This window comes from Rhipicephalus microplus, chromosome 2, assembly GCF_043290135.1.
Source record: "Rhipicephalus microplus isolate Deutch F79 chromosome 2, USDA_Rmic, whole genome shotgun sequence".
Taxonomy (NCBI): Eukaryota; Metazoa; Arthropoda; class Arachnida; order Ixodida; family Ixodidae; genus Rhipicephalus; species Rhipicephalus microplus.
The window spans coordinates 223,554,148-223,569,088 of NC_134701.1; the positions used below are offsets into that span (position 1 = coordinate 223,554,148).

At 44.4% G+C, this 14,941-nt stretch overlaps 1 protein-coding gene across 6 annotated transcripts in view; it reads left to right on the top strand.

Annotated features, from left to right (window-relative positions):
• egg (SET domain bifurcated histone lysine methyltransferase eggless) overlaps positions 1–14,644 on the top strand; it is a 139,215-nt gene extending 124,571 nt beyond the window's left edge. For all 6 annotated transcript variants that reach the window (XM_075876336.1, XM_075876338.1, XM_075876348.1 and 3 more), the window contains 3 exons: positions 6,448–6,614; positions 8,155–8,243; positions 14,271–14,644. In XM_075876336.1, coding sequence (XP_075732451.1) covers positions 6,448–6,614; positions 8,155–8,243; positions 14,271–14,388 — 374 coding nt within the window. In that variant the 3' untranslated portion in view covers positions 14,389–14,644. The remainder of the gene's footprint in view (positions 1–6,447; positions 6,615–8,154; positions 8,244–14,270) is intronic.
• The last annotated feature ends 297 nt before the right edge of the window (positions 14,645–14,941 follow it).

Consider the following 14,941-nt stretch of genomic DNA (forward strand, 5'->3'; position numbering starts at 1 on the left):
TCTCGCAAATCCGCTCTCCTCTCTTGATCACAACCCCTTCGCCCGTCTCCACCGCTCCGCGACGCCAGCCACGCTGGTTCGAGTTAGTTTCGTTTTCTGACTAAAAACAGGCCCAGAGCTGTTCCGCGGGTTCTGCCATCGATACCGCCTTGGTGTCTTATTCGACTCACAGTGCATATTAGTGTACCAGAGATCCGGAGGAAATCTGAGCTTTCATCGCCCGGGCTAAAACAACCGTCTCTTATTTTGCAGGAGAAATATTCAGACAGTATACATATATATACCGATGGCTCCACGAATCGCCAGTGTTCATCAGGTGCAGTAGTTCTCCCAGCAGGAGTTGTTACCATCAGCTTTAGGATTGACCACTTCATGGCATCTACTCCAGCGGAACTAGCTGCTTTGCGCGCTGCACTTTGTGTGGTCAATAGGGAATCATTGCAAGAATGGTCGATTTTTAGTCACTCAAGGGCTGCCCTACAATCTGTATTCTCAGCACTGCGTTGTGGGCCGTACGAACAGCTTGTTTTCAAAATTCGATGCCTTCTCCGCACTTCACATGAGAAAAGGCATCATGTGACGTTTCAGTGGCTGCCAAGTCACTGCGGCGTCATAGGGAACGAACATGCCGATACTGCCGCGCGGGCGGCTCTTGAAGGAACACGAGAAGAAGCCATACCACTTTCGCGGATTGATGCTGCCAGTAATCTTCGACAACTTGCGCGTGAAATCATGTTTTCACTATGGTGCCGACCAAGCAACGAGACGAATCGTCAAGACCACCTGCCCTCTTTGATGACTCTCTGCATGCCCACTGGGCTCGACCGAAGAAAAGCCACTCTTCTTCATCGCTTATGGCTAGGAGTGGCATTTACAAAATCTTATTCCTTGGTCATAGGAATGGTCGACAACACTCTCTGCGATGCCTGTCATTGCGAAAAGACGCTACACCACATCCTGTTAGAGTGTCCGTTGTATGACATCCAGAGACAGTCACTGGCATCCGTTTTTGTGCGCATCGACAACAGCCAAATGTCTGTGGAAACTATTCTATCAAGTGCCCGAGAGAAGACATTGCAAAAGAAGGCGACAAAAGCTCTGTTGGAATTCCTACGCGACACAGACTTGAACAAGTGGCTGTAACAGCAATGTCACCCACCGCGAAAGACAAGACTGGACTATGATTGAGTGTGCGCGCGTGTTCTGCCGAATGTGCTGTGTTTTCCTCTCTTCCCTCTCTTCTCTCTGTTTCATCTCCCCCATCCCCCTCCCATGCATAAGGTAGCAAACCGGCTGCCTATAGGCTGGTTAACCTCCATGCCGTTCTTTTCTTCCTATTTTCCTTCCTTCCTGGCAAGTGTGTTGCGTGTGCGCGTCTTGCTTGCTCTTGGTGTGCGTGTATAATCACGATGGCGGACGGGAGGACTTGCACGCTTTTTCCTGCTGCTTAACAAAACCTCAAAAGTGTGATCGCTTGGCTTTGGCATAATTCGCGCGTTAGGTGCCACGTTGCGAAGGGCTTGCTTATAGCTGTTGACCACCTGGCTGCCAACTTGCCGCTTCGGGCATCCCTGTATTTGGTTGTGGAGATGGTAAATATTTCGTGGGCGGCGGTGACAGCTACATGCACGTGAAACTGTTTTCGCGAGGCCGACTTCGTCGACGTCAGGCCCGATGCCGAGCCTGAAGCTTCTGAACAGGATGTCTCCGGCGGCGATTTGTGGCAGCGCGCCGTTGATTCCGACATGGGAGAGCGGGCCGAACATCTGTTGCGATAGTTTCATTACGGTCGATGATGATGCCGACACCAACTAACCGTGCACGGATTAGGGCATTGTGAATGAAGTACGTGGCAAGAGCGATTAGGAGGAATCAAACTGCGAGAACGACGAAACTTTGGAGCCAGTCCCTCATGCAGCTTATGCCACAGGCCTCGACGAACAAGCACGCTGCTGTTTGAAATAAACTAGAGACCGTCCTTATCACTTCTGCCCTTTGAAACACGTGCAGCACTGACTTTTTTTGGCAAAAGACGTTTGTGTTTTCACTCTCAACTTTTTTAAAAGTGTGTTTCATTTACTACGAACCTCGGGATGCAACGAACGGATGCTGCATCAGGCCCAGGTTCGTTATAAGAGGACTCGACTGTATTTATCGCTTAATACTTTTGTGACTGTGAAAAAATCTGTTGTTTCCGGGCAGTCCGGGGGGAAATACTGTTTTCTTGCCACAGAAATTGATTGAGGTTGAAGTGTAGTGTATCAAATGATAGAGAAAGAATTTGTGTTTTCAAAAGTATTAATTCCAAAAAGCAACACTTTTTGAACATGGTCAGAAAACGCTGCCGATCGGTAGTAGAGGCTCCCGACAACACGCGAGCCAAATATTATAGCACAGCACGTGGCCTGGAATTCACAATAAAACACGTCCTGGAATTCACAATAAATTATCAAACTCGGCTACAAATTCCTTCCTCTTCTCTCGACAAATCACGTTATATGCCCAAAAATCACACGTCAACGGCCCATCTATCAGCCATTGGCCGAGATCGCCGCGGGAGGCCGCTACTTGTCCATGCGCGCACGTGCAATCACACTGAAAAAGCCGCGCATTCGAAAAAAAAAAGTGCTCTAGGTTGTGAAGCATGCATGTCGTTTTTCGGTGGCCCTGCCATCCCTTCCAGGTTAGCTTCCAGCACTGAGAGTGCAAGTGCACCATTCCGCAAACCTTTGTAACTCCACTAGCACTGGACGTATTCTTGAAATTTTTGTGCCATTTAATTCATGTGGCAATAAGCTTTTTCAGTAAATTCATTCTATGGTTACTTGAAAAAGTGTTTCAGGGCCCCTTTAATAAAAAATATGAAAGCAAAGAAAAATGTCTCAATGAAATAAAATTATGCTGGATATGTTTGCATCAATGCTCGGCAGTGATGAAACGGCCCAAGAAAAAAGCGAAACTTGTCCGTGTCTGTGCTGTCGCCACCATCGAGGAATTCCCACACAGATTCATCGGAATCCGTCGAAATTTTTCGTTCCCATGGAGCACCTGTGAGCGATGTCAACGTTGTAATCAAAACCACAAGCGCTCACCTCCCTGATTGTGAAGAAGCTTTAAAAATCCTCTCGCGGCTGAAAAATGACAATCAGTAGTAACACTTATAAAATACTTACTCCTTTTTTTTTGATGGTGTGGGCCCAAAAGTGCTCAGAAAGTTTAACTCTTTAATTACTCGAATTAGGTCTCTGTTGCCTTATATACTGTGCTGGGACCAAAGTGCCATGATATTTAAAGAAGTGTCTGTTAGTGGTCTGTGCAATTGTTGCCATGCTTTACGAAAAGCATTCAAGTTATTATAAAGGTATCATAGAGCTATGCCTTCCCCTCCCTATGGCGGATAAGGGTTGTGTAGCTGTACGAAAATTTGTAACCAGCTGCAATGGATGCTCTAGCTCCTGTAACTTCCTTATTATAGCACGTATAAGCAAAATTCTTGCAGCAGCATTTTCACGTAACAAATATACGCATATTTCTCTTCGTTAAATATTTGCACCTCTGGATTGTTGACTGGCCCTTTAAAATGATGTTGCGAAAAAAAGCGGCACGCTGCTCGCTGATTTATAGGTGATCTGTGGAGGCCGAAAAGAGTAGTCCACAAAGTGGATATGTCGAGAATGGTGCCCGAAATCGCTGCTTTGCGCGCACTCGGGTCGCGTGAAGAGAGCATTACTCGGTGAGGTCACACGATAGAAAAGGAGCGATTGGGAGGCTTTGCCATCAGCAGTGGTGTGTGGGAGAGCATGAACGCCCTTAACCCGGGGTTATTGTGGTCTGGCATCAAGAATGAACTGGCCACGTGGCGATAAACTATCATCACGGGTCCTGAGGGCTCTCTTGTGCCAGCAACTGCCAACGAACATGCCCAGGACCCATGAGCAACCAATGGAGTATAGCGGACTATCCCTCTACGTCAGGTTTATGCATTATTGCCAGTGTAGCAATGAAGTATTTGTTGACCCAGCCTGTTGCCTTATTCGCCTGAACCCATCATAGCTGCGATTGCTCGCGCTATGGGAAGGAGACGTTGGCACGTGCACAATATGACTGCGCACCTGAAAACAGCCTGAATGGCACTGACAACGATATGTTTTTTCGACATTGACGAAGATGAGCAGTAATGATGAATGATCGGGCAAGCTCGTAGTTATTGCATTTTCTAATGGTTGCAAGATAAAGCTCTGCAGGCAGCGAGGTTTCGATTGCTGTTTGCAGTTTCATCACTTTGTCTTTTAATCGTAACATATATACTTTGTCCTTTTTCCTTGAGACCGAAAGTACGTCCCTCCTGTTATACGTATTCGCCGCAGTAAAATGCGGTATTGAATTTGCATAAAGTCTATCTGCATCATTGCTTCTTTTTTCTTCTATGACCAACTTGCTTGTGATCATGAACTATGTGGGTGATGACTTGCATTACTCCTGTTAAACCTACTAGGCCTAATCCAGACACACCATGGGCACACCATAGGTCGCACCACCTACTGGTGAAAAATAGGCTTGTGTGAATATTCAAATGCTTCGAATACTCGAACGAGTAGTTGAGTTTGTGGGAATTGAAGCCGGCTCGCTGCCTTTGCGCGGGCTTTGCCACCTCTTTCTCCGTTCTCATGTCCCGACATGTCTCCCCTCCTCCGCTGTCTGCCCCGGTGGGAGAGCGGAGCGACCTTGAACCCCCTCACCCGGTAGTGGATGTTGACTGTGACGCCGCGCGCAGTCTCCAGAGAGGCTTTGCGCGTGCGCGTCGGGAGTAGAGAGAGGCCTCTCCGGGGACGACATGGGGGTAAGCACGCTTTTCTTTTCTGTCCGTCAGCTCCCTGTGGGGCTCGTTCGGGCTTCGCCAACAGTGCCTTGCGCCCGCGGCGAACGCTTACCTTATGTTGCCCCCCTCCCTCCTTTGGAACGCTAGGCCGAAGCGTGGTATGGTGTCCTAGTGCGTGGCCTAGCTACGCCGACCCGTCTCCCTCAGAAACCAACGCGAGGGCCTTTGCCCTCGCTCGAGCAACCGGGCCTTGGTCCCGGTGTCTCCGTGGATCGCCTTTACCACGGAAACCTGCTCGTGGCACCCTGTGTAGTACTTTTATGCCTGCAGGCGTGGGTAAGCCCATTTGCTTTCCCGCTCCGCCTTTGCAACGGGCTGTACTGCGTTTGGTGTTGCTACAGACAGTAAAGTGTTGCTACTTTGAGCAGTATCGTGTTCTCGCCACGGCGATGGTTAACGCGTGCCCTGCGGCTCGCTAAGACCGGACCCACGCTAGTGGCCGTACTCCTTCGGGATACGTGTCACTACAAGTTGAATAGTTGAATATTCAAAAAAAAAAGAGGTGCTCAAGATCATGAGGTGCATGTGCAGTATTTTCTTTGGCCGTGCCATTCCTCCCTGCTTAGCTTCCAGCTATTTCGTCGGGACGAGAAGAGAGAATGCAGTTGTAGTGTGCGACAAATTTTTGAAACTTCGCTAATATTGGACTGATTTTAGAAACTTTGCGGCAGTAATCTTGTGAGGCAACAAGCGTGTTTACTGGCTCCATGGCTTCTTAAAAAAGTGTTGCAGGGCCCTTTAAAGGAACATGTTACCCTCAAATCAATTCATTTCATTAAGCTTGTTAAGACAGCTTATATGATCCAAGTATAATAAATCTTAAAGCATGAAGTATCTTACAGGTTATCACTTGCATCCTACCAAAACTACCTCTGAATGAAAAAAAAAAAAAGGCATTTGCATAGAGCCCCTATTTCAATTCAAAATAAATATTGTGCTGGTTAGTTGAGTCGTGATAAATATTTCCTTTTTTTTGATAGCTCATACATACCACTCCAATTATTCGATCAAAATCACTATTTGCTTCGAATTCGCTTCGAACCAAAAATTCACTATTCGCACAAGCCTAGTGAGAAACAAGCTAGTATTAAATGGCACATTTATGGTGCTCAAGCCCTCTAGTGATGCTGCATTGATGAAAAGAGCAGTGTGTTTTACGCTTGCAGCTTGTGCTTTGCAGTTTTTAATGCTGCCATAAACATTTGGCTTTTTTAAAATCGTATATTGAAGGACTGTCAATGTCAATTTGCACTATGTTTGCCTTCATTGAGTTTGTTGTTGTTACACATAAGTTTGTACAGTAGTGGAAATATGTGTCACTCCTGTTAGAGCCAAATTACCTGCAGTATTTTTAAATATTGGACAGGCTAACCAACTGATGGCTAGATTGATTGTTGAATTTTTGCACAGTCGTGACGCTTCATGATGTTACTGTCGACTCTGGAGCCAGTATCCAGTAAAGCTAAGAGAGTGTGAGACAGAAGTGCTGGGTATTTCTCAAGGAGTGCATTGCTTTATTTGTATTTTTAGTCGCCTTTGTTTCACTATCACTTTTGTCTTATCAATAGCTAACAAAAGCAGTACATCCAAGCCGACCACTGGACCTCTGGATGGCCCTAGCAAAGGTGGCGAATCTCAAGTCTCCAAGTTTCCACCGACACGCAGCTTCTTCAACGAAGAGTTCTGCTACATCATGGATGCAAAGAATTGTGGCAATATCGGCCGCTACCTGAACGTGAGTAGAAAGAATTGTACACATTGGCAATCATATTCTTCACTGAGCATGTGCCGACAGTGGACTACATGAAAACGAAATGGGCATGCTGCCGCTCCTGCTGTCAGCTCTATGTTGACATTTTGTAGTGCTTGTGCAGATTGATTCAAGCAGATCAATTGCTTGACTCCCAATGGGCTCCACGTATTAAAATTCGCACACATCATTGACTGTAGTTCCAAAGGTCTGCTTGTTGTGGTTGCATGTATAGGCGTAGAAAAAGATATTAGACCGCATTTTCGTGCTTTTTGGTGCTAAAGTCCACTAGTGATTCTGCATTGCAAAATGTAGAACCCCTTGCCTTTTTCTTGAAGTCATATATCGAAGCACTTAGAATCGCGCAATTTTAAGGGGGCAGACTGGTCTTAGACATGTTTATACTGCACAGGATTATGCCGTTTTTCTGCTGATTTCAAATTTTAATTAGTTTTCCTGTAACTCATCTTGTTACTGAGATAACTTAAGTTCACCACCCATTGTTTAAGGCCGCCATGGAGAAAAAAGTGCTTAATTAAATGTGATATTTAAGATATCCCAACATAGACTAATGACTATAGATTGAAATAATACAAGAGTTTTTGTTTCGGGGCCTTTCTTGGTTATTTTATAGTAAAATGAACTATCTATTTTCAAAAGCAAATGGAATTGTATTACAATTTTGATGAGTAATTAATTAAAAAGGCTTGTTCTCTAAATTCTGCTCCCATACTTGCACTCTACACATATACAGGTTGCCATTGCAAAAAGAATTACTGTTGTACCTACCCTAGCTGGAGAGATATCAAGGCCTCGAAATTGAACAGTCGTAAATTTACTTTTTTGAGAAAAATAGAAAAAACTGAAAACACACAGCTTCTTCAAAAAGCAACAATCATGGTGCGCTTGTTTTGCGATCCTCATAAAGGTGCTCATAAATTCGTAGCAGAGCTTCTAATACAGGTGTCGGCGAATTATAAAGAGGCCTCGGAATCAGTTCCCCATTTTTTTGCAGGTTCTGCATGTTAACAGCACCAAGAATCTGGACAGTTAGAATGAATGACATTACAAAAAAATTACCACTTCCTGGTGTGTAAAAATTTACAGACAGATAGCAAAATACTTGCAGTAACCAAATATGTCAATTATAAAAAATGATTTTTTTGTCACTTTTTGGTCCCGAACACCAGTCTGCCCCCTTGAACTGCAAATCATAATTGCTGTAAATGATCATAGATTCACTCGATGATGTCACATTTGTGGCACAAGTTGTGCCAAATCACCTCATTGTGATGTTCTTATTAATTGGCTTTAGCCAAGAATCTTTTCTAGATCAAGTCAGGATTCTTTTAAACATATTTCGTATAGAAAATTCAATGCAGAATGTTCTGATATGTCTAGAAAATTAACATGTGCAAGGGTTAGACAGATGGCACAAGTTACTTTAGAAAGTTCAGTTTTGTTTTGCAGTGGCTGGACGTCGGTTTCCGCTATAACACAATTTTTTTTCTTTCCTTTCTTACAGCATAGCTGTTCACCAAATGTTTACGTCCAAAATGTGTTTGTTGACACCCATGACTTGAGGTTTCCGTGGGTGGCATTCTTTGCAGCCAGGTGAGCACTCCTACGCACATTTCTTTCATAGTTTCACCCCGATACAAATGGCTCCTGATAGATGTTTTGTGTGGCTCAGCGGCACTGTCAGGTGTCGTTTGAAAGCAGTAACATTAAAGAACTCGTTTCGCAATAATCTCAGTATCGTCGTCATTGGTTCTGAGGGAAAATTTGGCACTGTCTGTGAGCAAAAATTTGAGAAAGGTGCAGATGAACGAATAATTATAAAATTTAGGTTCCAGTGGACATTCAGCGTAGGAGTTTCGCTCGGCAAGCAGGTGTTCCATCACAGTGCAATGCTTTTGCTCAAAATAGCTCTGAAAAAAAAAAAAAGCACTATATGAATGTTCTGTAGAAAAGAAGTGTAAATTTATGGTCGCATTTTTTTTGTTAGACACAATATTAATGAAAACTATTTGACAATGATGCCAAGATCTCATTGTAGTTATTGTACAGTGGAACCTCATTCGTACGTTTATCAGTGCGCCGGGTAGAAATAACGTAACAGCTGAGAAAACGCAAGAGTGAGGAAAGCTGGGAAAATGAATGGGAGCACAGGCGTTTTGACTAGGAACAATTTATTTCGACAAGGTGAGCCTAAGACTTAATATATTCGAAGATAGTTGACTGCCGCTTCTTGCACTCGCTGGTAAGCACGCATTTCTCAATAATTTGGAAGGCCGCATTGCTTTCAGCATCGCTTTGGTGTGCGACGAACCTGCAAAGGTTGTCCAGGGCCGCGACGGCTTCTCTAAAGTTGGGATCGGCAGGCTCCACTGCCAACTTTTCAGAATCGTGTGGCTCATGCTCATCGTTGTCATTGATGTCCCCGTCCTCTGTTCCGATCCAGTTTGCAACTATCTCTGTGATTGTCTGGCGCTCTGATGTCACAATGGCAGCATTCAGAGCAACGTACCTAGTCGTTAAACGCCGTATCCGTGGCACCAAGTGCATTCATTGCCTCATTGAGCTCTTGTTCACAAGAGGCTGCTTCGGATTGTTGAGCTTCGATGGCAGGCTCCTCTTCGCTGTCCATGCAGAACCCACACCTCGCAAAGCAGTGCTCTACAGTTGACGCACTCACTGCACTCTGGGCTGATGCGACGTAATGTATGGCGTCGAGTACGGGAATCGTTGTAGGCTGCTGTCCACGAGCAATACGCGTGTGACAGCACTTGACGATGCTTTTTCTGTATGAATACTTTACACTTTTTATGACCTCGGCATTCAATGGCTGCAAGTGGCTTGTCGTATTTGGTGAAAAAAAAAAAAACAAAAAAATCTGATGTTTTGTAAAAAAAAAAGCAAATTTTTTGGGTGGGCTGCACAATTGTCCAGAAAAAGAACCCTCCTGCACTGTGGACCCATCTTATTATTGAACTATTGAAGAAACTCTTCAAACAAACAAAGCGCATGTCATTGCAGTATGACTTACTTTTGTAGTGGCATGGCAGCAGGCAAATGTTCTTCAAGCATCGTGGGTTTTTTAACTTGTCGATCACTCGCAGCCTAAGTTCGTCCGAGCCGCCCATATTGCAGCAAAGGAGCACCGTCAGCCAGTTTTTGCTGCATTTGCCTCTGTGGGACGCTTCGTCCGTGAGGCTTAACGATTTTGATGGCTGCACACAAACGAAGAGGCCTGTTTCGTCAACTTTGTAAATGTTGTAACCTTCAAATGTTGTAACCTTCAAACGTTGCAACCCTCAATTAAAGCAGATAATGCAGACTTCCAATCATGGGCTGTCTCCACGTTCACACTTGCTGCTTCTCCGCTTACCGTTTTACAAGCAATGCTGTGCCTCTTGCGGAAACAGTCGATCCAGTCGTTTGATGCCACAAAACCAGCGACACCCAAGTCTGTTGGCTATTTCCATCGCCTTCTCCCGTATAATGCTGCCGTTGAAGTTGATACTGGCAGCGCGAGTTTGCTTGAACCAGGTGAGAAGAGCCGCGTCAAGGTTCCCGTGGTAGGAGCCACGAGCTTGCTTGGCTTTCGGGTCGAAGAGAGTGGCATTCCCTTCAATCTTGGCATGCTTCGAGACGATGCTGTTGGGCGTTCACGGTGGCAGTTCATGTTTTCTGGCAATGTCGACCCTTCTTTGCGCTGGCTGCTTGTCAATTGTTTTAAGTACGCCCAGCTTTTCCTCAAAGGAAAGCACTTCTCTCTTACGCGATGCCATTAGGGCTTGACAAAGATTGCGTTGACGAGTTCAACATTAACAGGCATAGCGCACACAACAGTGACTGAAGACGAGTCACAATGTGCGGCGTGTGGTGGTGGGACTGTCGCGCACTTCCAGCATTGTGTAGTGAAACAACCATTGTAAGCACAGTGATGATGGTGATAGCACTTTTCACAAATTGTCATCTAGGGGCAGGCTGTCCAACTCGCCTACGGCTTCTTGCAGCCTGTTCCGTAGCCAAGCCAGGCCAAGACTGTCAAACGTCAAATCAAAATGGCAGTGCCCAGATGGGGTCGGCGGACTAGGTTGCGACGCATTATGAAGGAACGTTCTCACAGTTGCAACGTAACAGTGGGTTTCGCAATACATGGGGTTCTATGAAAGCTATGCCGAGACTGATGAAGGACAATGAAATTGCTGATAAAATACAGCAGTGAGGAATGTAACAGCGAGGTTCCACTGTAATTGGAATGTAAATGTGAAGAAAGAAAAGGGGACAAAAAGATAACTTGCCACCGGCAGGATCTGAACCTGTGATCTGAAAGTGCATAGAAAATCATTATTATGTGTAATATTGTGTTGCAGAAACGTAGAATCACTCCGGGCATCAAAACGGGAATTGCTCAATGATTGGTTAGTTTGTGGACCTACCAATGAAAAAGCTTGCAGGTGTATGGATGCATAATGGGTACCATGCCAACTAGCAAAAGGAACAATATAGTTGTAGTGGACACTTGGCAACTGCACTTGCGGTAGGAATTCTAGGATAGTTTGAAAGGGCTAATTTACAGGTGCACAGACGTTCCTTTCCTTGAGGCATGGTTTGTGTGTTCATCGAGAAGCAAAGCTAGTCTAGCTATTGAGAAGGCGATGTTTTAACAATGTCTGATTTCGCTGTTGCATTGTATTGTTTAAAACTGAAACTCAAGTGTCTTCCAAGCTTGTCACTGGCTTCAGTACATGTGCTGATGTGCGGTAACATTGACGCTGTTGACGGAGGTGTCCAGATAATTTGGTCAGCTCCCGTGGGAGCTTAAGAAGTAAAGTCATCACACCATATTTTTTTATTGTGGTGCATGGCTTTCTCGTTCCACTGAAAGTTAACCATGGTCAAGACAGTAAAGATGCAATGGAATATTAACATAGGGACATAAAAGATAAAAAGCATTGGTTATCGAGAAATTGTTCTGGCTGCCTTACTCTGTTTTGAAAGAAAGAGAAGCTGCATTAAAGAAATGGTTACACAAATATTTTGGAAGGGATTTTTTTTTTTTTTTGGCATAACATGTTTCTGGGAACCTGCTAGTCCTAAATACAGCACACTACTTGCTGCAGTGCACAACAGGCAATAGTCGGTATCGGATATATCGAACTCGAAGAGGTGCGAAATACATAGTTTTATGTGTCGATAATTCAAAATACAAAGTATGTGTATTTAAGGCCTAAACTAAAACATTTCAGGCCTCGAAAATCGTTACAAGCGCTAACGTAACGATTCGCTTATAGTATAATGAAGAACAAGAATTGAACTGCGAGTTACCGCACTCTATTTTGCATGAAAATAGTCCGTAAACTTTTCTTGCTTCTTGCGCGTCAAGTTCCAGTCATCTTCAATATCATTGAAGCTTTTCAAATAAGCGAATTCAGCGCTTTTGGCCTCAGCAGCATTGATTCACGTAGAACACCGATGCAAGCTTTGTAGTGCGGCAAAAGGCTGGTTAGTGGTGGCAGTGATGGCCTTGGCATATTCATAGCCGCACGGGTACACTTCTGAGGCGCCGGACACGGCAACCGTGATTTCACCATCAATGCAGTCAGAAACAGCCATGTGGTCATCTGCACTGATAAGTCACTCACTGTTTGAGATGGTGCCCGAAACGCTCATAAGTCGCAGAATTCATCGAGGCACCGTACTTCAGCGGTCATGATGCACATGATGTCGTCACCTGGCCTGGAAAGAAAGTTTACGGCATTCTTTACTTGACGTTGCTCCTACCACCAGTTAAAATGTTTATCGCTACGTGCAGGTTAACGTTCTGTTCAACTCTCAAATGAGGATTTATCATAAACTTGGCGAGAGGTACACAAGTCCAGAAAATGCAAAAGACAACGTTGAGTTTCCACAGTTGACATGTTGGTGATATCGATGTCCCTTGTCTCTTCCTGGCTGGCTGCCGTCGCTTTCAGCTGCTTTAATGCGAAAAGCTAGAAAAAAGGTTAGCCTCTCAGACATGTATAACAAAACCAAAAACACTAAAGATACGTCACAAGGTTGCACATCTCGAAAGCCATGCTTTTCATGCTTGTGTGCCATTGTGTGCTAACAAACAAGGAAGAGAATGCGAACACTGCAACGAGATCATTGAGTCATTTTGCATTCTCATTTTGGTGTGCTCAGCAAATACTATGCCCGCGTGTTAAGACCTGCAGATCATGCATCAAACATAACGGTGCACTCGCAAGCCCCGCGCAATGAACCAGATCAGTGCAATAGAATAATACCGATTTTTCGTCACCCGCACATGCAAAAGGTTCGGAACTTGTTAGAACATGGCCGAAAATTGATCAATATTTGAGAAATTGATCAATATTTGAAAAAACGCACACTCTGGCCTTCAGCTAGCCGCGGCGTTCGATATTGCAGATGTCCCGTTCTAAGGGAGTTCGATGTATGGGTGCACGATTCCGATACCTTTGCATGGGAAATTCAAGGAATTTCTCAACCGTTCGATATAATTAATAATACGATATATTAGAGTTTTAGGAGCAACTGTATTTTCAATATGATTATTACTGACCTGTCTCAGTTTTGGTTTTGGTAGAACTGAGAATGACCAGCTACTCAGTACAGCCAAGTTTATCTAGTGCGTGCAACATGGTAAACAGACTTGGTCACATGAGCACACTGAACCCACAGTTGATTGTGCACTTATGAGCGCTGTGTTTTTTTGCCTGCCACACATGCTGCGCGATGTCCTAGCCGTTACTGTTGTCTTTGTGATCTGGTGGTGCGACAGTTTCCTTGAGGCTGGCACACTTTCCACGTGCATGGACAAAAACTTGCGAGCAGTCACTGAAAACATGTAGACATGTGTAAATTGTTGCATATTGGCAAGAAATAAATTCACTGTGTGGTCGACGCAAAATTTTTCGTGGACCTTGCCACGGCATGCTGAACTACCAGTTTGTGCCAGCAAGTGGTACCCCTCGTTAGCCGCACCGTCAGGACAGAAATAGGTCTAGCGCTGCCTCTTATCAGTTTTCTACTACTGTGCAGTGCATTGTTAGTTCGTTGTTTTCTCACGTAACGTTCTTCAGTAAAGCCGTCACACTTTTACTTTGATAGCATAATCGCAGCAATCGCAATGTCCCACTGCTTGTAAAGCAGTGTCTGTGGAGTGTTTTGCCTGATGAAAGCTAAAGTGATATACAGGTTCTGAGATGTAATGATGTAGCTATAACTGACAGGAAGTGTGTTGCGTTATAGAAATAAAGATGAGAAATTTTTGCGTCTTGTGAGAAATTAGACAGGCTATCATTAAGGGAGTTATGTTTGTTGGGCGTAGTGCTGCGGCCTAATATCTCTGAAGTAGTGGAAATGTTGTGAAAAGGCTTCGGCCATTTGCCTGGCGGGGTCTTCAAGCTTTTGTGGTCGACTGTATGTTTGTGTCCACTACTATTACGCGTAATTCAAACATGTTACATTAGGTACAGTATGATGTGGGGGAGAATTTTTTTCATTTACTTCGTTTTATTCATTGTTTTATTACAGAAGCATTATATCAAATTTGCACTGGGGTATCAAGAAAAATCCTACTAATTATTATTTTCTTTTCCATTTTAGGTACATCGCAGCAGGTGTGGAACTAACATGGGACTACAACTACGATGTTGGAAGTGTGCCTGAACGTGTGATGTACTGCCAGTGTGGGTCAGAAGAGTGCAGAGGACGGTTAATATGAACCAAAGTGCTCACACAGACTGATGGTGACAATTGTAAAAAGACAGAGGTGCTGCTGCCCATGTTCAGGCACGTGTATGTGGTGGACGTTCCCATGTTAAATTCCTACATTTTGTGTTATTTTTTTTTTTTGGTTGCAGCTCATTTAACTGCCATTATGTTCCTCGTCTCATTCACGTCCCTGTTAATATACCTGACCTTGTGTTCCAACACGGAAATGAGTTGTACATAAATAAATTCAATGTTGACAACCCTTTCTTTTGTGTTGGATGTGGTTATTCTGTCGTTGGATTACCCGTTATGTGGACCCGAAGCAGATTTTTCTGCAACTGCCACAGGCATTTTCACGATAACTATGGCAATGTTGACCGTGCTTCGTTCACATACTTGCGAGTGCATCACCATTGATATGTTCATAGAGATGACAAATCCTGTTCAGAAATTCACATGGGTATGTAGAATTAACATACATGTTATATGTGGTGGAACAGACTTTCACCAGATCTCATGCAAGATTGCTTACGGCAGAGGCCCCATGAGAAATCTGGTGAAGC